This window comes from Gorilla gorilla, chromosome 1 (genome assembly GCF_029281585.2).
Source record: "Gorilla gorilla gorilla isolate KB3781 chromosome 1, NHGRI_mGorGor1-v2.1_pri, whole genome shotgun sequence".
In the NCBI taxonomy this organism is placed as follows: domain Eukaryota; kingdom Metazoa; phylum Chordata; class Mammalia; order Primates; family Hominidae; genus Gorilla; species Gorilla gorilla.
In genome coordinates this window covers 229,390,531-229,416,870 of record NC_073224.2, presented here as the reverse complement: position 1 = coordinate 229,416,870, position 26,340 = coordinate 229,390,531, and the positions used below count along the sequence as shown (strand labels likewise).

The window sequence follows — 26,340 nt, the reverse complement described above, 5'->3', positions numbered from 1 at the left end:
AGAGTTACTGTTTTAAGGACAGAGGAACCTTTGTATAGATTCTTAGTGAAAAGCTTATTTTAAGGATGTTTGCTGAAATTCCATGTTTTTCACATTTGTTTTCAAAAGAGCATTGTCCTTCATATATAGTACATGAAAAATTACAATATTCAGGTTTTTTAGATACAAAGTCATATACAAATAGAGGAGGAATAATTTCAAATTGCAAACCATACCAGCAAAGGAAGAGGGAAATGAGACTCTAGATATGGATTTATTAGGTGACAGGGATTCTTTTCTCTATATTTTAATATATTTTCCAAGTTTTGAACCACGGGCTAAGGATGGACCTGTTCTCTGTCCTGCCTAGAAACTGACAGAAGCGTGGGTGACCAATCCCAGACATGCTTGGCACTGCTGAGTTTTCATCTCTGTTGTAATCTTCTGACACCTCCTTGCAAAATATCAAGTGTTAGATGCTAATACCGGCCCTCTCTTTGTTGAAGGAGAAAGCATGTAAAAAGACAACTGTCCAAACCCTGTGGCTACAAAGTCTTTTTTTGGCTTCCTAAGAGATTTACTCTATTCTTCTATTTCTAGAACTTTTCTAAGTTGGAAGATTTCAAATGTGAGATAGTGTTAGATCCAGGTTGAGTAAGGATTTTATAAAATACTAAATAATGATCAGAGATGGGAATAATCAGCCTAGATAAAAGCATATTCAGCAGGATGTCAAAATATACCAGATCCTCATATAAACAGCATGGATTACATTAACAGGCCTCCCTGGGTGAGTAGCGTCTCTTTTGCCTACCTTACGCTCACCCCATGGTTATATAACCTTTTGAACGGAATTTGGAAATTCCTCTGACCCTGCCCTGCTTGCTGATAGAGTTGAGCCAGTGGCTGGCAGGGGCATAATCTAATAGGCGAAACTGGAAACACACAAATTCACAGTCCTCTTGTCTCAGCCCAGAGACTGTACAGGCAAGGAAAGAAAGACTCGCCCCATCTCCCTCCTCCCCTCCTCTGGCCTAAGTTGCCGCTGACTTCACCCAACAGGCACCTGACCCTCCCAGATGAGCTGGGAGGGGCTAAAGCCTGGTGCAGCCATGGTAGGGGTGGAGGTACAGGCAGCAAACAATATTTAAGATGCTGACTTGGGGAGCATTCGGGCTTGGGAAGGAAAGCTATAGGCTACCCATTCAGCTCCCCTGTCAGAGACTCAAGCTTTGAGAAAGGCTAGCAAAGAGCAAGGAAAGAGAGAAAACAACAAAGTGGCGAGGCCCTCAGAGTGAAAGCGTAAGGTTCAGTCAGCCTGCTGCAGCTTTGCAGACCTCAGCTGGGCATCTCCAGACTCCCCTGAAGGAAGAGCCTTCCTCACCCAAACCCACAAAAGATGCTGAAAAAGCCTCTCTCAGCTGTGACCTGGCTCTGCATTTTCATCGTGGCCTTTGTCAGCCACCCAGCGTGGCTGCAGAAGCCCTCTAAGCGCAAGACACAAGCACAGCCACAGCTCAAAGCGGCCAACTGCTGTGAGGAGGTGAAGGAGCTCAAGGCCCAAGTTGCCAACCTTAGCAGCCTGCTGAGTGAACTAAACAAGAAGCAGGAGAGGGACTGGGTCAGCGTGGTCATGCAGGTGATGGAGCTGGAGAGCAACAGCAAGCGCATGGAGTCGCGGCTCACAGATGCTGAGAGCAAGTACTCCGAGATGAACAACCAAATCGACATCATGCAGCTGCAGGCAGCGCAGACGGTCACTCAGACCTCCGCAGGTAAGGAGACCAGTCCCCTGAGGGAGCGTGGAGTGCCTCCCCATCTACAGCACTGCTTCTACATATCCTGGTCATCAGAACCACTACTGGGGCCTCTTTTGGGGGTATACTTTCCCTTTAGTAAAGGCTTATGCAGTATTTCCTTTGACTTCTAATGCTATGTAAGTTTACCTAACACCTTCACGGGTCTCTTTTATCCACACAGTGTTTCAGCCTACCATCTTGGAGTGCTGAGATACTACATGGTTTGCCCAAAGTCACCCAGCAAGTCTTAGAAGCAGGGTTCAAGTCTTCCTGATTGGTGTAGCTCTGCTACTTCCTCACCAAGAGCTGACAGGCTATATCTCAAGAAATTCCAAGGAAGCACCAAACTGTAACAGCTGTTCCTCTGGAAGCAAAGTTTTGCCAGAAACAGTTCTCTGGTGTTCCTAAGATTTACCAGGAATGAGCATTAATGGAATTTTGTGTCCTCTCTCTGTAAACATAACTCTTCTCATTGGCTCAGAGTTAACTGTAGAGACACATAACCATGTGAAGAGTCCCTTTGTGTTCAGGAAGGATGCGGCTCCTTAAGGTTCCTCAATTGTGATACGTCTATTTTTTTCCATGGTCTTAAATGAATTTCTCCGAATACAGGATTTTTTAAATGCAATGCTGAAATATAGACTTAATAGGCCAAAAATAAGATAAATTTAATCTTTCTTTTGCAAAATAACTTTTATTTCTGGTTAGCTCAGCTCAGGTGGGCCAACATGAATTTACGGTTTAGAGATAAAAATTTGGTTTTCTGAAATTATCAGGAAAATATTAGTTGTAAGGAGCATATCCTATAGACATGTCATTTCTTGCTGATATAAAAACCATTGGTCCCATTATAAACTACATGAAGAACAAAGACATGATCAGCTTCTACTGACTAAGTCAATGGTTAACCTCAGCTCAAATTAAGAAAAAGTTTTAACATGAAACCAAGCTTGAAAATTCTGTTACCTGAACCAACATGTATCAATCACTTTCTAAGCATGGACTTCCGGGCCCTCAGTTTGGGATTAGAAAGGTATTCTCAGGCCATTTTCCAGACAAGTGAGTCCTGATTTGGTCTGTGAGATGAACCCAGACATGCGGAAGACCAGGCCAGACAGAGGAATCTGACCGTGCCACTTCCTGCTCATCCAAACAGGAGGCTTTCTCACCATCCTGCAAGGAGGTTCTTGGGGTCAAGTGCAGCTCTCCCACCAGGTCTCTTGCTCTTCTTGCCCAGGACATCATTCCTTATTTTTCTTCTCTATGACCAAGTGCTCAGTTACCCTTATATTCTATAAGTAGGTAGTCCCTTAGAGGAAGCAGTAAGTTGGTGCTTTCACCACTAAGAGGAAATGAAGAATAGTGATGGCAAAGGCACACGTACTCTACCTCCCTTTCCCAAGGTGCTCTGCAAGAGAACCTATGTGCCTCAGACAACTCCCATCTGCCATCTTGGTGCTCCTCTCTAAGGTCCCAGTGCAGTGGTCACCAAGAAAAGCACCCCGAGACATAGCAGGCAGGAAGCTTCTCTTGGATAGTAAGGGCCGCAGTCTCTGAATCCTATCAGAAAAGGCTGTCTCTTCCACTATGCTCTTTGATATTTAGAATACAGAGCTTAAATCCTGCATAAAGTAGCAGCTCCATGGCCCTAGAGTAAAAAAACTGGCCAGTCTGATGCTCTCATTTCATTGTTTTAACAAAACTTCTGGGAGGAAGGCCTCAAAGGTTCTTCTGAGTGTTTTGAGGTGCTAGCTGGATGGAAGGGGAAAATATGTGATAATAAAATCTATCTCCCTTAATTATGGTCTCAGGTGGCAGTAGCTACCACCTCTGAACAACAACAAAAACAACCAACCAGGAAACATCAACAAAACCAGACTCTATGAGATATTCACGACTGATTTGTTATAGAGGCGGCTGTCTAAGAAGTCTGAATCTATCTGACAGGAGTATCTGTTACGTGGCCCTCATACACTGTAACATTTCTAGAATTCATGGCCCAGCTATAGCAGAATAATTTATTTCAGAGTTAACCTGAAACCACCTGTTGGAACATCCCACTAATGCTATCCAGATGAAGGGCTTCCCTACCCCTCTGCTCCACCGCTAGTAAAGCCAAAATACACCCCCTCTGGATCTCCCCATATCCACCTCTCCCAAATGCAGACACTGATGGGTAATTAACACCAGTGGGAATCCCAGGGTAGAAATAAAGGCTCAGTCTCTAAACACTCAACTCAGATGGAGCCTCTGGGTCTAAATGCTCACCCTGTGGTTTGTTCTCTTGTAGATGCCATCTACGACTGCTCTTCCCTCCACCAGAAGAACTACCGCATCTCTGGAGTGTATAAGCTTCCTCCTGATGACTTCCTGGGCAGCCCTGAACTGGAGGTGAGGTCATTACAGTCACTGGCCATGCCCTAATACCTGTCCTTCACCCCCTCAAGGGGACTACAACAACAGGGCCATTCACAGTTTAAAGAAAGGAAAATTCGGCTGGGCGCAGTGGCTCACACCTGTAATCCCAGCACTATGGGAGGCCGAGGCAGGTGGATCACTTCAGGTCAGGAGTTTAAGACCAGCCTGGCCAACATGGTGAAACCCTGTCTCTACTAAAAAAACAAAAAAATTAGCCAGGCATGGTGGCGGGCGCCTGTAATCCCTGCTACACAGGAGGATCGCTTGAACTCAGGAGGCAGAGGTTGCAGTGAGCCGAGATCACGCCACTGCACTATAGTCTGGGAGACAAAGTGAGACTCCATTTCGATTAAAAAAAAAAAAAAAAAAAAGGAAAACTCAAACACAAGCAAACACACCAAACACCACAGAGCTATGCAAACACTCAGTTTATGCCCTGCACTCCAAACCCAGGCATCTGTTTGGCCCCTTCAAATCATTATCAGTCAAACACCAAGCCTTCTAACATAGATCAGATCATTCTTATAACCACCACATAACTTAGTTTAAATCTCTTGCCATGTCCTAGAACAGCTATTCCTTGGGGGAGGAGAAAAGAAAACACGAAGGCAGCATCAAAAGTATCTGGCTTTTCACCCAGGCATGGTGGCTCACACCTGTAATCCCAAGTTTTTTGGGAGGTGAGGTGGGCGGAACAATCACCTGAGGTCAGGACTTTTGAGACCAGCCTGGCCAACATGCTGAAACCCAGTCTCTACTAAAAATACAAAAATTAGCCCGGTGTGGTGACAGGCACTCTGGTCCCAGCTACTAGGGAGGCAGGAGAATCACTGGAACTCAGGAGGTGGAGGTTGCAGTGAGCCGAGATTGCACCACTGTACTCTAGCCTGGGCAACAAGAGTGAAATTCTGCCTCAAAAAAAAAAAAAAAAAGTATCTGGATTTTTCCCTCCAAGCTTCATGTGCACTCACCCCCGGGCCCAATTTGCATCGTTCTTCCAGAGCAATGCACCACCCACCCCAGCTCACCAGCAGTGGGGCAGCATCACTGCCCGAGTGAGCCAGTGTGACTGTGGGAGTGCACACATCTACTGGCTCTGCAGGGACAGGAACACGTTGGGAAGCCTGCCCTCTTGCTCCTGCCTTCTGCCCCTGCAAGTCCGTCACCAGAGTATCCCCTCTGCTTCAGGTGTTCTGTGACATGGAGACTTCAGGCGGAGGCTGGACCATCATCCAGAGACGAAAAAGTGGCCTTGTCTCCTTCTACCGGGACTGGAAGCAGTACAAGCAGGGCTTTGGCAGCATCCGTGGGGACTTCTGGCTGGGGAACGAACACATCCACCGGCTCTCCAGACAGCCAACCCGGCTGCGTGTAGAGATGGAGGTAAGCACAAGGCCAGGGGCCCCATGACTGGACCAGTGCCACCACACATGACTGCGTACAACTCCGGGGGTGCCATTCCTATTCCGATTCAAGACAAATCTGTATATTCATTATGATGGTTTTCCTGCAAGTTGTAATGGAGTTGAGGAAAAATAGGTATTTTTCCTTTCTGCAACCCCCCAACCCCCCGACAAAAGTGGGGCTGCAGGTGGGACAGGAAGAGGCCAGATCCAGGCCAGAGTAGAGCAAATTCAACAGTCAGCTGTGCCGAACACTAGTCTCTGCTCTGGCCGAGCATGAGGTCCTTTAGGTGCAAATCTTACTGATACTGTTTGGGGACCCTTGCTGAAGGTCTGAAAGAACTCACTATATCCTCATGTTTCTCTTACAGCAGCTCTGTGTGGGATTCAGCAAAAACATAGCTGCACCTTATAAGCAGGAAAGTGAGGAATACAGAAAGAGAGACTAATCAAGGCCATATGGTGAATCAGGAAAGAAGTTCGAGCCTTGTTTTCTGATTCCTAGGTTAACACAGTAAACTGGAGGTAAACAAGTAATAAAGTCTTATTAGATTCACACCTATAAAAAGATGTTTGGCTACGGGACTGTCAGGAGAGAAGGGGTATAGAGACAGCATGAAATGGAGCCTGCTGCACTTTCTTTAAGGCTCTGCTCCTCCTGACAGGACTGGGAGGGCAACCTGCGCTACGCTGAGTACAGCCACTTTGTTCTGGGCAATGAACTCAACAGCTATCGCCTCTTCCTGGGGAACTACACTGGCAATGTGGGGAACGACGCCCTCCAGTATCATAACAACACAGCCTTCAGCACCAAGGACAAGGACAATGACAACTGCTTGGACAAGTGTGCACAGCTCCGCAAAGGTGAGATTTGGGGGGACCGGAAAGGAGAAGTTCAAGTACAAGCTCATAATCCCACTTGAGGAGAAAGAGTGAATTATAACTGTACAGTTGATATTCCGGTTTTGGTATTCTTTCTGACGCTGGCTCTAACTCCTTACCTGATGTCTGGTCTATCACAGTCAACTTACTAGCACTGGGTCTGTTTCTCATGCCAGGTGGCTACTGGTACAACTGCTGCACAGACTCCAACCTCAATGGAGTGTACTACCGCCTGGGTGAGCACAATAAGCACCTGGATGGCATCACCTGGTACGGCTGGCATGGATCTACCTACTCCCTCAAACGGGTGGAGATGAAAATCCGCCCGGAAGACTTCAAGCCTTAAAAGGAGGCTGCCGTGGAGCACGGATACAGAAACTGAGACGCGTGGAGACTGGATGAGGGCAGATGAGGACAGGAAGAGAGTGTTAGAAAGGGTAGGACTGAGAAACAGCCTATAATCTCCAAAGAAAGAATAAGTCTCCAAGGAGCACAAAAAAATCATATGTACCAAGGATGTTACAGTAAACAGGATGAACTATTTAAACCCACTGGGTCCTGCCACATCCTTCTCAAGGGAGTAGACTGAGTGGGGTCTCTCTGCCCAAGATCCCTGACATAGCAGTAGCTTGTCTTTTCCACATGATTTGTCTGTGAAAGAAAATAATTTTGAGATCGTTTTATCTATTTTCTCTAAGGCTTAGGCTATGTGAGGGCAAAACACAAATCCCTTTGCTAAAAAGAACCATATTATTTTGATTCTCAAAGGATAGGCCTTTGAGTGTTAGAGAAAGGAGTGAAGGAGGCAGGTGGGAGATGGTATTTCTATTTTTAAATCCAGTGAAATTATCTTGAGTCTACACATTATTTTTAAAACACAAAAATTGTTCGGCTGGAACTGACCCAGGCTGGACTTGCGGGGAGGAAACTCCAGGGCACTGCATCTGGCGATCAGACTCTGAGCACTGCCCCTGCTCGCCTTGGTCATGTACAGCACTGAAAGGTATGAAGCACCAGCAGGAGGTGGACAGAGTCTCTCATGGATGCCGGCACAAAACTGCCTTAAAATATTCATAGTTAATACAGGTATATCTATTTTTATTTACTTTGTAAGAAACAAGCTCAAGGAGCTTCCTTTTAAATTTTGTCTGTAGGAAATGGCTGAAAACTGAACGTAGATGGCGTTATAGTTAATAATAAATGCTGTAAATAAGCATCTCACTTTGTAAAAATAAAATATTGTGGTTTTGTTTTAAACATTCAACATTTCTTTTCCTTCTACAATAAACACTTTCAAAACGTGAGTATTTTCTTTTTAAATTCTTACCACTACCACTTACAGCAGGATAAAAAGTTAAAGTTAAATCAGAGGGTGAGCAGTGACAGAGGCCCGGGGTTTGTTTTGGTGTTCAGGGCAACCAAGCGGGGAGCAGAAGCCAAAAGGGAACAGGTAAGGGACAAAAGGGCAGCAACCAGGACAATTCTTCATAAAGGGGATTACACGTCTGGGGCTGGGCAGTGAAGGCATCCAGCCTTATCAGACCCTCTATTCTACTTAGGATAGAGAAGCAAAAACAGGCCAGCAGACCTTACCCTAATGCTCGGGGCTAACCAAGTAAAAGTGGTGTGTGTGCGCTTTCTAACAAATAACCACTCAATCCTCTGTCCCCAAGAAAGCAAATATATTTACTGATACGTGAACTTTAAGGAGATGGGGGTAGTTTATACTATCTCAGTGTTAGCCCTGATTTGGGATTACATCTCGGATTTAATTTGCCCTGTAGCAGATAGGTTAAAAAAGTCAATAGGTTGCAAGACGGATTGAACTAGTAGCAAGAGAACAATACTGTCAACAGAACACAGTTTTTTAAAGCAAAGACAAAAAAATAAGAAATAGCTGCACGTGGTGGCTCACGCCTGTAATCCCAGCACTTTAGGAGGCCGAGGCGGATGGATCACGAGATCAAGAGAGCGAGACCATCCTGGCCAACATGGTGAAACCCCCTTTCTACTAAAAATACAAAAATTAGCTGGGCATGGTGGCATGCGCCTGTAGTCCCAGCTACTTAGGAAGCTGAGGCAGGAGAATCGCTTGAATCTAGGAGGTGGAGGTTGCAGCGAGCCAAGATTGTGCCACTGCACTCCAGCCTGGAGACAGAGCGAGACTCCATCTAAAAAAAAAAAAAAAAAAAAAAAAAAGAAAAGAAAAGAAAAGAAATAGCTGAACAAAGATGTTTTTGTGTAGGGCTACCCTAATTGTTTCAAAAAGAATTTAGGGAAGTTGACTCAAATGTATATACTAAAATAAGCTCTGAAAAAGCAGACAAATTGGTTAAGGGAAAATAAGAGTAGGAAAAATAAAACAAAGCCTGTGGGGGTTGGGGGAGGGTTAGTAGTAAAAACAGGTAAGGTCTCCGGAATTTGTTGGAGGTAGACCAGGAATTTAGCTTTAAGCTCTCTAGCAGCCACTGTGAGGAAGAAATTCAATCCCTTACTGCAAAGCGATGTCTCCAAGGCCAGATCCAAGTAGTGGCTCAGGGACATAAAACCAACAGTGGGAAAAGACCCCTGAGAAGAATTTCCATGAGGCTCACCCACAGAACTAGGGGTAGTGCTATGAGCAACTTTGTCTAAGGCTGTTTCTTAAAACTTCCTTCAGTAAAGACGACAGTATACCACCACAACCGGGCTTAGGAAAAGCAGCTTTACAAAATCAGAAGTAAAAACTGCAATTGGAAGCAAAAAAAGAAAGGTGATGGGAAGACACAGGAGACCAGCAGAAGGGAGGCAGAAATGCAAGCTGAGCTGACTTAGCTGAGGACACCCAAAGAGCCGAGCACACTGGCTTTCCCCAGAAACAGCATTCATTCATTCACTCATTCATTCATTTATTTATTGAGACAGAATCTCGCTGTCATCCAGGCTAGAGTACAGTGACGCAATCTTGGCTCATTGCAACCTCTACCTCCCAGGTTCAAGCAATTCTCCTGCCTCAGCCTCTCAAGTAGCTGGGAATACAGATGTGCGCCACCACACCCAGCTAATTTTTGTATTTTTAGTAGAGATGGGGGTTTCACCATGTTGGCCAGGCTGGTCTTGAACTCCTGACATCAAGTGATCCACCCACCTTGGCCTCCCAGAGTGCTGGGATTACAGGTGTGAACTACCCCGCCCGGCCTGGAACAGCGTTTTAAACAAAGGACAAGATCAATCTCCAGGGAATTCTGAGGATTTACTTTCAATTATATTTGCTTACAAAGCTAAATAACCTTCTAGAGCACTTTTCCAGGCCTCTGACTATATTTTTCTGCTACAAATCTGCATAACTTTAAGTTTTTATGATTGTATCAAATATGCGGAAAAATTAAGGGTGGAATCTGGAAGGTTTCAAATAGGTCTCAAACAGGTGAGCAAGGAAATTAATATGCAAAACGAGTTATCTGACCTTAAAGTGATCATACTTAGTTACCGTATTTTCTATGAGCTATCAAGTGACAGCACATTACCTAAGCCAGAGATGGAAGGAAGAAAGTGGATTTTCACATTTACTGTGCCTGATGTGAAACTGAAGCATGCCTCAGAGGACGGCATGTTTTTAATTATTCCTACATGGTATTTCAGAAATCAACATTTTCTCCAAGTCCAATTTATTTGGGCAAAAACAGGATTCTATTTCTATCTTTTCGCTAACTTTTTAAAGTGTTAAAGGAACTCTTTTAAATATCTTCTCAAAAGCACAGCTAGGAAAGGACTTGGCTATTTGATTACCCTCTCAAACAAAGGAGGCTCTATCCTCCTTTGATAGAGCCACACAGCAGGCTCTATCAGCCACGGTGACGGAACTTATTAGCCAGATGATTTTTTCTAAACTATCTGCAGTGAAATGACCGAACATTTAGCATTCACATGAAGATAATGAGATCCCAAAGTTGATATTCTCTGATAATCATTAGGGGAAGTGAATGGTTTTTTAGGAGCTGGAGCTAATGTTTCGTGCCGCTTGTAATTTCGTAACAGCAGAAAATTTATTAAACAAACTATTTTTTCCATACCCAGAAGACTGAAAACTGTCTTAACAGAGGAGCGAACATAACCACATCAGAGAAAAGACCATTAGATTTCAGATTATGCTCTGCCTTTTATATTCACAAAACACCAGAGGAGGAAGATGCAGGCATCAATAGATTTAGTTGATAAAACCCCACTGTGCCCTTGGGTACCCTCTGAAGCCCAGGAACCAGCACATTCTACTCCAGCTCTAGACAGCGCTATCTAACCCAGACATAAAACCTATCTTAGGCTGCCATGGCCACAGAATTGCTTCTCAACTAAATTTCACTGGAACAAGAAAGGACAGGTTGGAAAATAACAGGAGCCCAGGTGATAAGGGTCAACAGAAATGACAATCATGGCTAGATTCCTGGGGAGAGCCATCTGCAACAACATGTCATTTAAACATGCTGGCCAGACCCAGAGGCAGATTTCACAGCGCAGAAGTCTTCAAGTGACTCCAGTGAAGTGGCACCAGGTAGTGGGAGAAGAGAGGTCATTTTGCATGAAGGCAGCAATTAAAAAGGGTTTATGGCCTACCTGATGAGAGATTCTAGAATGGCAGGGGTGGGGCCTTTCTGGAACTCCAGTTCTTTGTAGTGTAGTGCTTTGGCATATGCTCGGCACTTGGCAGCTCTCTCACCCAGCAGAACAATGCCATTGTCATCTCTCAGTGGCAGGGGGCCCTGGAGGAGAGCAAAACCTCACAGCATAGGAAAATGGCAGATGGGGCACAAACAAGAGAAGGCTGTGTGGATGCTTCTCTCCTCCCACCAGCTGGTTCCCTGTCAGCCTCCATCTGGACAATGGGGAAAAGTCTCACCTTGTCACTGTGTTCCATGAATTCAGCCAAGTTTAAGAGGGTCTGTGTGACTTCAGCGATGTCTTGTGAGGTGAGGGCCAACTCGATGCTTCTGATGAGCTCATCCTGTTGATCTTCATTCAGTTCAGACCAGCAGGACACAAATGCAGCATTGAAGAGATCCCTGAAGGCAGAGAAGGTGGAAAATGGAGAGACCTCCCATGCCTCTGCCTGCTGCCTCAAAGTCACACCTATCAATTCGCTTTTGGCATCACTGATTTTGGTTATACAGACCAGTGCTATACAGACCAGTGCTGTCCAAGAGAATTTTCCTGTCCAATATGGTAGCCAGTGATCACTAAAGCACTTGAACTGTGGCAAGTGTGGCCAAGGAACTGAATTTTACATTTTATTTATTTTTAATTAACCACATATGGCTAGTGTCTACTGAATTTTACACTGCAGGTACAGACATTGTGATATTCAGGGACTTGGGGGGCGAGTGGCAGGGCGGGGAGAAGAGCAGAGCAAAGTGACTTTTCTCCAAAGGAATATTTCTTGGCAGTTTTTGCATCATTTCTCTTCACTGGAGGAAATGGGAAATGAACAGTATAGGGACTTCTAACATAGAAGTTGGCATTAACAAATGCAGAAAATAATAATCATTAAATGATTCTTGGGATGTTTCTGGGACAATGTCTAAATTCTTAAGGTCAGAAATGTCAAAGGCAGCATCTGCAATTGCTTTCAAAATATAACCAGAATCCTTAGTTGGATGGTCATAAAAAAATGACAACAGGACTAGAAGCGTTAGCAAATAGGATCCAAATCCTTAAGTTCTAAAAGATTTTCTAAGCCAACAGTTGGGGCCTCACAAAGATGTGGAACCAGAGGTTCCATTTCAAAGATTACTATGACTACTTTACATTACCACAGTACCACATGATGGACACATTTGCCATCCCTTACATCTAACATTAATTCTGTCCTCCCCACTGTTCTGGTGACTGTGCGGGGAAGGAAATGGGAAAAAACAGGATATACCTACAATGGATAGATTTAGCATTTGATGCCTCTATACCTATTTTCTGTTACATATTAACAGGTTAAGTTAGACCAATGTGTATAATTTTGGAATTTGATAGAAAAAACAAAATTTGAAATCCAAAGGATCAAATGAAGACCAAAAAAAGTCTGTTATAAATTTAAAAATAAGGCCGGGTGTGGTGGCTCACGCCTGTAATCCCAGTACTTTGGGGGGCTGAGGCGGGCGGATCACAAGGTCAGGAGATTGAGACCATCCTGGCTAACATGGTGAAACCCCGTCTCTACTAAAAATACAAAAAATTAGCCGGGCACGGTGGTGGTGGCCTGTAGTCGCAGCTACTCAGGAGGCTGAGGCAGGAGAATGGCTTGAACCTGGGAGGCGGAGTTTGCAGTGAGCCAAGATCACACCACTGCACTCCAGCCTGGGCAACAGAGCAAGACTCTGTTTCAAAAAAAAAAAAAAAAAAATTAAAAAGTAAGTTTTCGGAGCCAGGTAGTTACAGTCGCTGGTCATCCTGGTGACTTGGGAGGCTGAGGCAGGAGGATCTCTTGAGATTAGCAGTTCAAGACCAGCCAGGGCAATAACCAAGACCTTCATCTCTAAAATCATAAAAAAAGTTTTCCTGATCTAGGTCAGAGGCCACATTGGATCTTGAATGAACGTATTTGGGACTAAGGGGATAAAAACATTGTGTATATCACAAGCCTCTCATGGATAACACTGTGCTCAGAGGTAACTGGAGCAAAAAGAGGAGTAATAAATACATCAGCTGAGTACATGATATCTCCACACTATGGAAACAGGGAAGTCCTAGAAACTATTTTAAAGCATTAAAAAATACTTGAAAGAAATTAGAGGATGCAAATCATGGCATCAAACCAACAGTCTCAGGGGCCATCACTACTGCTAAATATATATCATAACAGCAAACCAGCTGCTGACAAAAATGAAGTGAAATGCCTTGCTTTCTGCTTCTTGCCAATGCGAAGGGCTGCTTATTAATTAAATCACCATTTTATGCCTCATCATAAATAATTAATATCCAATGCAGAAAAATTTAAGAAATAAAGAAGAGAATAAAAAAGAAAATAATCACTCCTTAAGCCTTCCCTAAAGATAACCGTTGCTATATTACTTTCTAATCTTTATCCTATTCACATTTATTTTAATTTTCAATTTTTTATTCCATTTTATTTACTTACATTATATTACAAATCTTTCACATGCATTAAAAGTTTTATAAACCAAAAAAAATTTTTTTTGAGATGCAGTCTTGCTCTGCCATCCAGGCTGGAATGCAGGGGCACGATTGTGGCTCTCTGCAGCCTCTAAACTCCTGGGCTCAAGCAATCCCCCCACCTTAGCCTCCTGAGTAGCTAGGATTACAGCTTCATGCCACCACGCTTGGCTAATTTTTTATTTTTGTAGAGATAGAATCTCGCTAGGTTGCCCAGGCTGGTCTTGAACTCTTGGCCTCAAGTGATCCTCCTGTCTCAGCCTCCTAGAGTGCTGAGATTATAGGCAGGAGCCACAATGCCCAGCCTGTAAACCAAATTTTAAATGGCTGTTTAAGATTTACTATTTAGGCCGGGCACAGTGGCTCATGCCTGTAATCCCAGCACTCTGGGAGGCCGAGGTGGGCAGATTGCGAGGTCAGGAGATCGAGACCATCCTGGCTAACATGGTGAAACCCCATCTCTACTAAAAGTACAAAAAGTTGGCCAGGTGTGGTGGCATGCACCTGTAGTCCCAGCTCCTTGGGAGGCTGAGGCAGGAGAATGGCTTGAACCCAGGAAGCAGAGGTTGCGGTGAGCCAAGATTGCGCCACTGCGCTCCAGCCTGGGAAACAGAGCAAAACTCCGTCTCAAAAAAAAAAAAAAGATTTACTAGTTAAAACAATATTTTTTTTGGCGGGGTTGAGGGATGAGAAATTACCTGATAGGTACGATGTACACTATTATTCAGGTGATGGTTCTACTAAAAGCCCAGACTTCACCACTATGCAACATATCCATGTAACAAACCTGCACCTGTACTCCAAAATCTATAAAAATTTTTAAAAATTAAAAAAAAAAAATGGTGATGACTCATGCCTATAAATCATGGCACTTTTGGAGGCTGAGGCAGGATGACTGCTTGAGTCCAGGAGTTTGAGATCAGCCTGGGCAACATAGTGAGACCTCGTCTCTACAAAAAATAAAATTAGCTGGGCCTGGTGCGTGTCTGCAGTCCCAGCTACTCAGGAGGCTGACGTGGGAGGATCACTTGAGCCCAGGAGGTTGAGGCTGCAGTGAGCCGAGATTGTCCCACTGCACTCCAGCCCGGGCAGCAGAGACCCTGTTTCCAAAACAAAAACAAAAACAAAAACAAAAAAGCAGGCGGGGCGTGGTGGCTCACGCCTGTAATCCCAGCACTCTGGGAGGCCAAGGCAGGTGGATCACTTGAGGTCAGGAGTTCAAGACCAGCCTGGCCAACATGGTGAAATCCCATGTCTACTAAAATTACAAAAAATAGCCGGGCGTGGTGGCGTGCGCCTGTACTCCCAGCTACTCGGGAGGCTGAGGCAGGAGAATCGCTTGAACCCAGGAGACGGAGGTTGCAGTGAGCCACAATTGCGCCACTGCACTCCAGCCTGGGTGACAGAGCAAGACACCATCTCAAAAACAAAAACAAAAATGAAAACAAAAAAACCAACCAAACAACAACAAAAAAAGATGTCTAAAGTGATGAATATCCCAATTATCCTGATTTGCTTTATTACACATTATATGAATGTATTGAAATATCACATGTACTTTGAAAATATATGTACATCTATTATGTATCAATAAAAAAAATTTTGGCCAAGTGGCTCATGTCTGTAATCCCAGCACTTTGAGAGGCCAAGGTGAGCAGATCACTTGAGGCCAGGAGTTGAAGACCAGCCTGGCCAACATGGCGAAACCCCGTCTTGACTAAAAATACAAAATTAGCTGGGTGTGGTGGTACACACCTGTAATCCCAGCTACATGGGAGGCTGAGGCATGAGAATCTCTTGAACCAGGAGGCAGGGTTGCAGTGAGCCACAATTGTGCCACTGCAGTCCAGCCTGAGCAACAGAACAAGACTCTCTCAAAAAAAGAAAAAAAAAATTCTGGCAAATTCTATTTTCCAAAGATGTCTGCAACAGTGGCTCCTGTCCCATATAGTCTGTTAGAATATTACTTCTCCTCTATCAAGAGGTGAGTGTCCATGTCTTCTTCCTTTGAGACTGAGTGCGCCTTTGTGGCTGCCTTGAGCAACAGGGCAAGGCAGAAGTGACTCTTCACGACTTCCAAGACTCTTTATGACTTAGATCATAAAAACACCATGCTCTTCTACTACCTCGTTCTCTTGGGACACTCACTCTTGAAGCCAGTCACCATCTGTGAGAAGGCCCAAGCAACCCATGGAGTGATCCCGTGGAGAGGAACCAAGGCCCCCAGCCAGAGCTGGGTTCCTAGTCGAGAGTCACCTGCACTTTGCCAGACACACAAGCCAGCCTTGAATGCGGATCCTCCATCCTGCCCCAGTCAAACCATCTCCACTGACACCATGTGGAGCAGAGGCGAGCTGTCCCAAAAGTCCTCCCAAATTGCAGATTCAGGAGTCAAATAAATAACTGTTATTGTTTCAGACCTTTTTTTTCCTGTGGTATTTGTAACAAACAGCAATAATTAGAATACCATTGTTATTGGAAATAGGTTACATTCAACTATTACACAGTTGCTTTTAGAGTTATAAATAACTTTGTAATCAAAATGTTAGACCTAAAGCTACTAGAAAAAGGAATTTGTGGTCTACTAGCAAGGTTAAGATAGATGCTACAGTATGAGCTTGTTGAATTTGTCTTTCTCTTTCTTTGTATCCCACAAAATTAGAAAAATTAAAAATACCAGCCCCTTGATTATTACTTCTAATAAAAACTAATTTGTATATATCGTTTTCTATGTGCTGATCTTCTCCACCCGCCCTGACACACTATACCTGGCCATCGGGTTGTAGGCCTGTGCCAGGGCCCAGCAGGAGCGCAGGGAGGGCGATGATGAGTCCTTCAGCAGCTCCAGGCTCAGCCGTCTCAGCCATTCCAGCCAGTCATCTTTGGAGACCCTCCTGGCAGCGCCCCAGGCCTGTGATCCCACAGGTGACAATGGAAAACAATCAGTTTCAAGGGCCAATTGAAAAAAGTCCTCATCTATTTAATGATTATTCTACTTTTAGATTTATAAAATCCATCTTTCATGATAAAATTCCCCTAGAGTGCAAATACAAAAGAATAATATTTAATTAAAAGTCATAAAGCAAGAACAGCAACTCTGGAACATATCACACTGTGGAAAAAGCCTGTTTCACAACTCCTTTGTGCTGGACTCTGACTGCAGCAAAGGAGCACTACAGAACCAGAATACATGGGATTGCCACACTCGGGTGCATTCGACAAAGCCTAATGGGCTCCAGCAGGGCATGAAGGGAGCTGCGTCCTCTGCATTAGAACACCAGCTCATCTGACAGTGAAGAGTCATGCAAGAAGAGGGAAAAGGCTCAGGTTTACACCATAGTGAATCATGTTGCAACCAGGTGAGCAGCGAGCCCAAAGCACATGGCACTGTGGTAAAACAAGAAAAAGGGGTTGAACAGATTTAATTTCTACTCTATCCCCTCCAACTTCTCTCAAAACTCTGAACTCTCCAGACATCAAGAGTTACTACCAGGGGCAGCTTAGGCAGGTGGGTGGAAAGGCTGAGGTTTTGGAGAACAGTATAGTGTAGTGGGCAACAGCTACACTTAACTCAGTGGCTTCAGTTCAAATCCCAGTTATATAACGTAATTGGCTCTCTGATCTTTGGCAAGTCACTTAACTCCCCTGTGCCTTGGTTTCCTCATCTGTAAAATGAGGATTATAGTTTCTGCTTCCTGGGGTGTTTTAAGTTAATAAATGTAATGAATTTATAACAGTGCTTGGCACAAAGTTAGTACTATTTGCCTAGTTCTCTAAAGTTAGAAACACCTGCCTGGGATCCTGGCTCTTCCACTCAGCAGCTGTAACACCCTGGGCAAATTACTTGTATTTTGCAGCTGAGCCTCAGAGTGCCTCATCTAGGGATAATGTGTCTAAATGGCTTAGCTGGAATAAAGGAGCAAAAAATGATTGTTATTATTGTCAAAACGACACCTATTTGAACTGGCCTAGGCCTAACTACACTAAATCCCTAACTTTTAAAATATGTTCCTCATAGATTTTTCCAGCAGGACACGTCAATCCTCCCTAAATGGGGGAAATCATGTAAGTCAGAGCAGAAGGTCTCAAACTTTGGACTAGTGAAGTGGTCCAGTGAGTGAAAAGACCCCCAGGTGCTATACCATCAAGGACTCAACCATCACCTCCCTGGGATACACTGGAGATGTGCTGTTGCTTCTAAAGAGTTACGGATGAATAGAATTAGACAACCTATCACTTTATGTCAAAAACCGAAGTAGAAATGTTACAAGAGACAAACTAAATAATACCACTGACCATACAATGAGAACCTCTGAATGAGAAGGAAGAGGGAGACTAGATACCAAAGACTGATTTTTAGACCTTGCTCTGTTGAGCACAATGGGAACATCCAGTCCTTTCCTGTCCACAGATACCTGGTTTCTTCCCTACAAGATGGGTTTGTGTGTAGCTGTATTATATCATATAGCAATTGTTAAAAGCTGCACATAAACAGGGAAGTATTACTAGTTTCTTTTTCCCTCTAATGAAATGAGGTTGGGCCTGGGTAAGGCAGAGACAATTCAACACAGTGGTTAAGAGAGTGGGCTCTGGAGTCATGCTATCTAGGTCAAATCCCAGCTCCACCATTGATGCTAGTTGACACTGGGCAAATTACTTAACCCGTCAGTGCTTCACGGTCCACATCTGTAAAGTGGGACAGCAACGACAGCACCTAACTCATGGGGTTATCATGAAGATTAAATGAGTTAATATAGTGTTCCACCACAGTGCTTGACACATGGAAAGCACTCAATAAATGTTAGTTGTTACTATTACTTGATAAATGGCAGTAAATAGGTTTTCAAAAAATCATAGCTTAATTTATTGACTAGGCCAAGTCCCCCATGTGGCCCTTTCCCCCTGCTCTGTAAAACATTATCAACTCTCAATTCTCTGGGTTCTATAACAACTGTGTAAACACGAGCTGCTTCCTCTTGCCATCCACCCACTGCTGATCGCCTCATCTGGTGATGCTGGTGCCTGTTCATGGAATGCCAGCTTACTCACGGTGAAGGTAAACCCAAACAGATTATCATTCAGACAGACAGTAAAGCTGCTGAAAATTCTGGAAGGCATTCTAGAGGTATACATAAATGGTTTTTTATGTTTTCTGTATCACATAAATCCAATATTATCATAACAAATAAAATGGTGACTGAGGTGGCAAATTGTTACTCTGAAAGTTGGTTAAGACTGATAAATACACCAATCCCTAATTATCATCACATGATTATAAGGAGGCACAATTTACTTCTGAACAATGAGGTCTGCTGCCTTTTTTTGTTGTTGTTGTTGGTGAGACAGGGTCTTGCTCTGTTGCCTGTGCTGGAGTGGTGAAGTGGGATGATCACTGCTTACTGCAGCCTTGACCTCCCAGGCTCAAGAGATCCTCCCACCTTAGCCTCTCGAGTAGCTGGGACTACAGGCATGCACCACCATGTCCAGCTAATTTTTGTATTTTTTGTAGAGGGGGAATTTTGCCATGTTGCCCCAGCTGGTCTTGAACTCCTGGACTCGAGTAATCCTCCCGCCTGGCTTCCCAAAGTGTTGGAATTACAGGCATGAGCCACTGCACCTGGCCCCCTACCTCTTTTTTTTTTTTTGAAGAGAATCTTGCTCTGTCACCTGGGCTGGAGTGCAGTGGCGCAATCATAGCTCACTGCACCCTGGAACTCATGGGCTCAAGTGAACCTCCTACCTCAGTCTCCTGAGTAGGTGGGACTACAGGCAGGTGCCACTCTGCTCAGCTAATTTTTAAAATTTTTTCAATTCCTTTTTTTTTTTTTTTTTTTGAGACAGGGTCTTACTCTGTTGCCCAGGCTGGAATTAATTTTTTTCATTTTTCATTTTTATTATACAGATGGTGTTTTACTATGTTGCCCAGGCTGGTCTCAAACTCCTGCTTCAAGTGATTCTTCCATTTTGGCCTGCCAAATTACTGAGATTACAGGCATGAGCCACCACGCCCAGCTCCCACAATTTACTTCCCAATGAAATAGATCTGAGAGTGAGCTGTGGAGGATTCTGTCTAGAGTTTTGAACTTGATCTACTTTCTCAGGTGAGATAAACTAAGAGTCTTTCTTTTGTCTATCTGGCAAGGTTTATGCTTATTTTTTCCAAGTCTGGGTAGAAAGCAAAACTTCCTGGAAGCAAACTAGATTACTGAGGAATTTCCTAAAATAGAGAGAACAAAGCTCTAAAGCAGGGTGGACGGCTGCCTGGTTGGAAGGACATTCTGAACCTAGTCAGGATGAAAACATCTGGGTGGAAATGTACATCTGGCCTCCTGCCTGGCCCCTCCCTCCAGTGTGAGGTGTCAGCAGGGTGGCCTCAATGATTACCTGGGAATGCCAAGTGACTGATAACCTTTTTCTTCCTCATAAAGTCTCAGAGTAGCAGTTACAAAATCCCCAGAGGGAAAGCAGCATCACTCCTGACCCAGGAATATTTTACTACCTCCATCTTAACCCAGCAAACGTTTCTTAGCAGTGGTCACTTGAAGCTGTTTGTGTGAGTAAAGACTCTGAAACAACAGTAATAAACCCCCAGTGCTCCAAAGCTGGGCGTGAGCCCGCACACACGCACAAAGGACTGTGTTCAAATCTTTATGGGCTTTGCCAAAAGAAGTGAACGAGTCAGGTAGGACACAGTCTTGCCCAGTTCTTCACCTCTATCTGCTGCTGCACATGGAGTGAGCTGGCTAATAGATGAAAAATAACACTGAAATCTAAACTGGAAGTTGCTTACAGTCACCAGAAACATGAAAGACTAATGCAAAATGGAAAATACTCGATGTGGTATATTTATTTAAAGTCGGTGAAGTAATTATGATTATTGTGCTCTGATTCACTAGAGATGCTTTGAAACTGCCTGTTTTTAGGTGGATAGCTGATGGCATACATGGTGAAAAGCTGGTCATATCTTAGGCTTTGGCCAGCAGAGATAATTCAGTAATCACTTGGAAACATCTAAAACCTCACTACTCAAAGTATGGTCCATGGACCAGCAGCATCACATTAGCTGGCAGCTTGTCAGAAATGCAGAATATCAGGCCCCAAATCAGACTGCCAACAACAGAATAAGCATTTTTACAAGACTCCCAACAACTGGTAAGCCCAATGAGTTTGAGAAGTTTGAAAAGCACTGTTTGAAAGAGCCTTCATCAGTCTCGATGCCAACTAGGGGGCTCACTAGCTTTGTTCCCTTCATGTAAAAAATGAGAATGTATTTGCAACAAAAGGTTCTACCATCCATATTCCAAGGGAGCACAAAAGGACATTTTGTTCTCTACTTTTTCTCTATTCAAAACAAAATTACAATTTAGGCACCTGTAAAAAGACAAAATGATCTAAGTTCATGGTATCTAGATTTCTGGAAAAAACACCTGGGCTGGTTTTCGGTTGCCCAGTTTAAACAGTTAAAAGTTTTGAGTAAGTGAGAAGAGCAGAGCTCTCCTTTCCCAGTCCCCTGAAACAATGGACTTGCCTTTTGGAGGTTGATGGTGCTGACGTGCAGTTTCTTCATGGGTCCTGTTTCCACTGGTCCACTAGCCAATGCATCCCCTTGGCCACTCCTAAGCATCCGATGCTGGTAAATCAAAGGATCCTCCTCTTCATCAGCAAGTGTGTATCCCTACAACCAAAGATTTATAGGAAACACCTATAACTCTACTAGATGCTTCTGGCTTAGGAAATATCCTTAAATTTTGGGAGGTGCAGACCTGGTAGAGCCAGGATTTCAGTAAGAAGTAAAAAGTTGCACATATGGACAAAATGAACCACAGATGGGCTGACTCCCCAACTGTAGACAGTCTTTGCTAGTCACTCCTAGTTACTGACAAGCACTGACTTAGTATTAAGAGCAAGCAACCATGCAACTAGCAAAGATAAACAATTGTCGGCAATGGGAAAAGCGATAAAGTGTTTGGAGCAAAGGTAGCAAACAGCCCCCATCCCCTGGCTTTTTAAAACTTTTTAAAAAGAATCATCTATTCACTTATTTATTTGTGCCACTCCCTACCTGCCTATCTAATCTAACCTATTTATTTACTTATTTTTTTGAGACAGAGTCTAGCTCTGTCTCTCAGGCTGGAGTGCAGTAGCGCAATCTCAGCTCACTGCAACCTCTGCCTCCTGGGTTCAAGCAATTCTCTTGCCTGAGCCTCCTGAATAGTTGGGACTACAGGTGCGCACCACCATGCCCGGCTAATTTTTGTATTTTTAATGGAGACGAGGTTTCGCCATGTTGGCCAGGCTGGTCTTGAACTCCTGACCTCAAGTGATCCTCCCGCCTCAGCCTCTCAAAGTTGTGGGATTATAGGCATGAGCCCCTGTGCCTAGCCTTTAATCTACTTTGAGATAGGGTCTCACTCTGCCACCCAGGCTGGAGTGCACTGGTGCAATCACAGCTCACTGCAGCCTCAGGTGATCCTCCCACTTCAGCCTCCTCGGTAACTGGGACCACAGGTACCCGCCATCATGACCAGCTAATTTTTTGTATTTTTTGTGCAGACGGGGTTTTACCATGTTGCCCAGGCTGGTCTCAAACTCCTGGGCTCAAGCAATCCACCTGCCTTGGCCTCCCAAGGCGGGAGCCACCGCACCCAGCCCTCTGCCTGTTTTTATATAGCCCAAGAGCTAAGAAGGGTTTTTATACTTTTAAATGGTTGGGGGGAAAAAATCAAAAGAAGATTGATATTTGCAACACATGAAAATTGAGAGAATCAAATTTAGGTGTCCATAAATAAAGTTTTAGTGGAATGCAGCCAGGCTCATCGTTTACACATTGTGTATGGCTGCTCTCAGGCTGTAGTGGCAGAGCTGAGGAGCTGCAAAAGAGACCACATAGTCTACAAAACTGGTAAAAAGTTTGCCAATCCCTAATTTACAGCTAAAAAGCTACACAAACTCCCATAGCCAAGATTACAAGAATATCAAGTAGTAAAGACAACAGGGACTTCAGAACAGAAAAGAAGTATAGTTCACCTTGACAATTCTGCAGATGAGCACATCGTAGCGCTGATGATTGATTCGGTGTCGCACCAGAACTTTATTCACCATTGGAATGAAAATTTGGTACTAAAACGGGAGGGGGAAGAGATGAGAAACTATCATTTTGGAGAGTGGTGAAAAAGTAGAGGAAAAAATATTATACAACTACATTATGACCATTTCTTCTGGGTTTGTGGCTAGCTCTGTGATATTCAAAAGAATCCTTCTTCCCGTCTCCCGTTATAATCCTAGTTCAAGTCCCCATCATCTGGTTTATGATGGTGGCCTCTTAACAGATCTTTGCTTCTGCCCTTGCCCCCACAGCCTATTTTCCCACATGGCATTGAGTTATCATTTAAAAATATTAAGTCAGACCTTATTTTTCCTGTGTTCAAAGTCCACCAAAAACTTCCAGTCTTGCTCAGAGTAAAAGCCAAAGTACTTACAATGGCCCACAATAGTGATTTGCATATTTTAGTGGGCGTCAGAATCACCTGGACAGCTCATGAAACCAGAGACTGCTGGGCTCCACAGCTAGAGCATCTGATTCAGTAGGTCTTAGGTGAGATGAGGTCTTGCTCTGTTTCCCAGGCTGGAGTGCAATGGTACAATTACGGGGGTCACTGCAGTCTGGAACTCCTGGGCTCAAGCGATCCCTCTGCCTTAGCCTCCTGAGTAGCTGGGACTACAGGCACATGTCCCTACACCTGGCTAAGTTTTAAATTTTTTTGTGGAGACAGGGTCTTGCTATGTCTGGAGCTGGTCTCCAACTCCTGATCTCAAGCAATCCTCTTGCCTCAGCCTCCCAAGTTGCTGGAATTACGGGTGTGAGTCACTGTGCCTAGCTCAAGAATCTGCATTTCTAACAAGTTCTCAGGTATGTAGATACTGATACTGCTTGTCCAGGAATGATATTTTGAGAGCTCCAGGCCTACAAAATCTAGTCTCTACTATTCTGCCTTATCTCCATCACCTTAACTCCAAGCACTTCCCCATTGCTTGCTCCTCTGAAGTCACACTGCTTTCCTGCTGTGCCCTGAACTCTTTGAGCAAGCTGCCACCTCAACCTTAGCACTTGCTATTTCTTCTCCTTGCATCCAATTCTTTGCAACCAGGCCTTTATTTTATCTAGGTCTCTGCTTGAGTGTCAACTGATCAGAGGTCTTCTCTGTCTACCCTAAATAAAGAGCACTTCTCCCCACTTCAACCCATCACTCCTAAGAAACAAACTGTTTACTTGCTTTGCTTCGTCAGGATGGAAGCTCTACGAGAGCAAGGACTTTATTCTGTTTACCGTGTTACCCCCAGAACGGCACTTAGCTCACATAGGTTGCTCAATAAATGTTTGCTGAACACATGAAAAGAAAAAAAGCAAGTAATTCCACGTTCTCTGATGGTGGCTGGCATCAGACAGTCTGAATGGCTCACAGACAAAGTCTTCTTTCCAAATAAGGCAGAAGAGCACCTGTCTGTCCAGACTCCCATCTTACCTTCTTCCCCAGCTGAAAAACAAGTGAAGACAGCGTGTCCATGGCTGTGGAGCGCAGTTCTGGGCTCTGGTCCAGTGTTCGAACAATAGGGTGAATGATCCGGGAGGCATAGTCAGTGAAATCCAAGGACTCCGTCAGGCGGTCCACAGTCTCTAGCGCTGCCCTACAACAATCACTAACATACAGTAACTGCTAACATACAACCTCCAAGGAAGAGACGTCACTGAGGGTGAGCTTAACAATCAGCACCAAAGGGATGGGAATGAACGGCTTCTAAGGTATTTTGGATGACATGGATCCAACATTTATTCCAATGGGATAGGGACAGTTAAGATTTCCATAAACCTGGGATATTTCTAGACTAAAATAATGTGAGTTGAAATAACAAAAAAAATAGAAAGATGGCCTGGGAACTTAAGAAACGAACATTTTCAACAAAACATTAAAGCTTAATGATTGCTAGTCCCAAAGGGGAGGTGCTCACTTTCGAGATGGCAGTGGAGCTTCAGGGGCATCAAACAACTTAACAATAGGAGGCAGCAGTAAATGCAGGTAGTCATCCAGGTTGGCGCCAAACAGCTGGATTGCAGCCAGTAACTGCAAAAGGGAGCAAAAGCATGGTGATGAATAGTCAGGTCCCAAGTATCTAAGGACACGCAGCGGGTGGTGGTGTAGATAATTCAAAGTTCTCTGGGGGCTGGGAAAAGCCTTTATTAAATGGCCTTGAACTATATCCTTTTGATAGCACTTTCTTCCCCTCATTTTATTTGCTTACATATTACTTTGCTTTCTCTGTGCTTATTTGAGTTGATAAGGAATCCGTTGCTGGATAATAAAGAAAATTAGTCTGGGATAAAATATTTGCCAAGATTAATCCATTGAAACAGATACGAAACATAAGGATAACCAAGAGAGGATTACAGACATTCTGTAAACTGCACACATTGGGTATTAGTATTCTTGGGATTCTGTCTTATGGAATGGGCATCAACCTGTCACTCAGAATGAGGTCTCAGCTTTTAGCTGATCACCCAGGGACTCAGAGGAAAGCAGAAAATCTCTCTGGAGGATGACGTAGGCTACTCACCTTGATAGAGACAATGCGGCCTGGGCTGTTGTCATGCATGAAGACACGCAGCATGTGTGGGATCAGCTGGGGCAGGTAGAGCTTAAATTCACCCCCAAGAGCTACCACAATTTGCTCAATGAGAAGAATGATCGTGCTCTGAATTGAGGTGTTCATGACCCAGAATTCCTACAAAGAGAGAAAAGTCAGAGGAGCTGAGTCAGGTCCCTTTCTGATGATATATGAACAAAGGAATCAAGATGGCCAGAAAAGCAAAACTGTAGTGAGCATGGTCTGCGCCGAGATCAACTCCTCACTCCCCTCCTCCCACTGGGCCCTTCTTGTGTCCTATGTTGCAGCTATACTGGACAAACTCAATTGCATTTCCCCAGATGCACCAGGCTACCTCAGTCCTCTGGGCTTTGCTCATGCTGCTTCCTCTGCCTAGAATCCCACTTCTTGCTCAGCTAAGCCCTGTCTGTCTTTCTAGACCTGGCTGTAGCCTCACTTCTCCCATGCAGGCTTTCTTCTTCTCCTTCCATGATCCACTTGGGTCCTTTGCACTCCCTTTGATAGCGATAGCAGTTGTAAGACTTCCTTTGCTTTGCTGTCCTCCCTCTAGACTGTAGGCTACTTAAGGACAAGTATCCTATCTCTGTATCCCCAGAATCTATCAATCAGAGCATCTGGAATATTCTAGAATGAACAGATGACTAAGTCACTCAAAAAACTCTGAAGTGGTCCAGGGTGGACTTGGACCTTACTTTGGTATCACCTGATCTCTACCAGAGGGTGACTCCAGTATTACAAATATTTCCTGGCTTTTCTGGATTTAGATTTTGCTATTAATAGATAGCATCTGATATCTGTCCCTTCCTAAAAATCTATCCATCAGGCCTGAACAGTGCCACAAAATGAGCCCCTTTCTACACCCACATGGTTATTTTCCACACAAGTTACTAAAATAAAAACTTGGCCAACTGGCCACAGATCCTGCCTCAGTGCTGCAAAGCAAATTAGTACAAGCCTCTAACTCCAGGAAAAGATATCATTTCTATCAACTCAAAAAGACAGCTGCCTACCACCATCTTTAAAAGTTCTGGAGTAGGAGATTTAATGATAATAGAAACCAT

The 26,340-nt window shown here is 44.2% G+C and overlaps 2 protein-coding genes across 4 annotated transcripts in view; one reads left to right on the top strand and one right to left on the bottom strand.

Moving 5' to 3' along the window:
* MTOR (mechanistic target of rapamycin kinase) overlaps window positions 1-26,340 on the bottom strand; it is a 156,145-nt gene that overhangs the window by 82,286 nt on the left and 47,519 nt on the right. For all 3 annotated transcript variants that reach the window (XM_031011230.3, XM_031011235.3, XM_031011231.3), the window contains exons 21-28: window positions 25,229-25,396; window positions 24,626-24,738; window positions 24,142-24,304; window positions 22,646-22,738; window positions 21,147-21,293; window positions 16,387-16,529; window positions 11,355-11,517; window positions 11,072-11,217 (exon numbers count right to left, since the gene is read on the bottom strand). In XM_031011230.3, coding sequence (XP_030867090.1) covers window positions 11,072-11,217; window positions 11,355-11,517; window positions 16,387-16,529; window positions 21,147-21,293; window positions 22,646-22,738; window positions 24,142-24,304; window positions 24,626-24,738; window positions 25,229-25,396 — 1,136 coding nt within the window. The remainder of the gene's footprint in view (window positions 1-11,071; window positions 11,218-11,354; window positions 11,518-16,386; window positions 16,530-21,146; window positions 21,294-22,645; window positions 22,739-24,141; window positions 24,305-24,625; window positions 24,739-25,228; window positions 25,397-26,340) is intronic.
* On the top strand, window positions 1,086-7,785 carry ANGPTL7 (angiopoietin like 7). Its single transcript, XM_019011025.1, has 5 exons — window positions 1,086-1,754; window positions 4,069-4,169; window positions 5,385-5,579; window positions 6,265-6,463; window positions 6,658-7,785. Exons 1-5 carry the CDS (start codon window positions 1,379-1,381, stop codon window positions 6,825-6,827), a joined length of 1,041 nt encoding a protein of 346 aa, XP_018866570.1. The 5' UTR covers window positions 1,086-1,378; the 3' UTR covers window positions 6,828-7,785.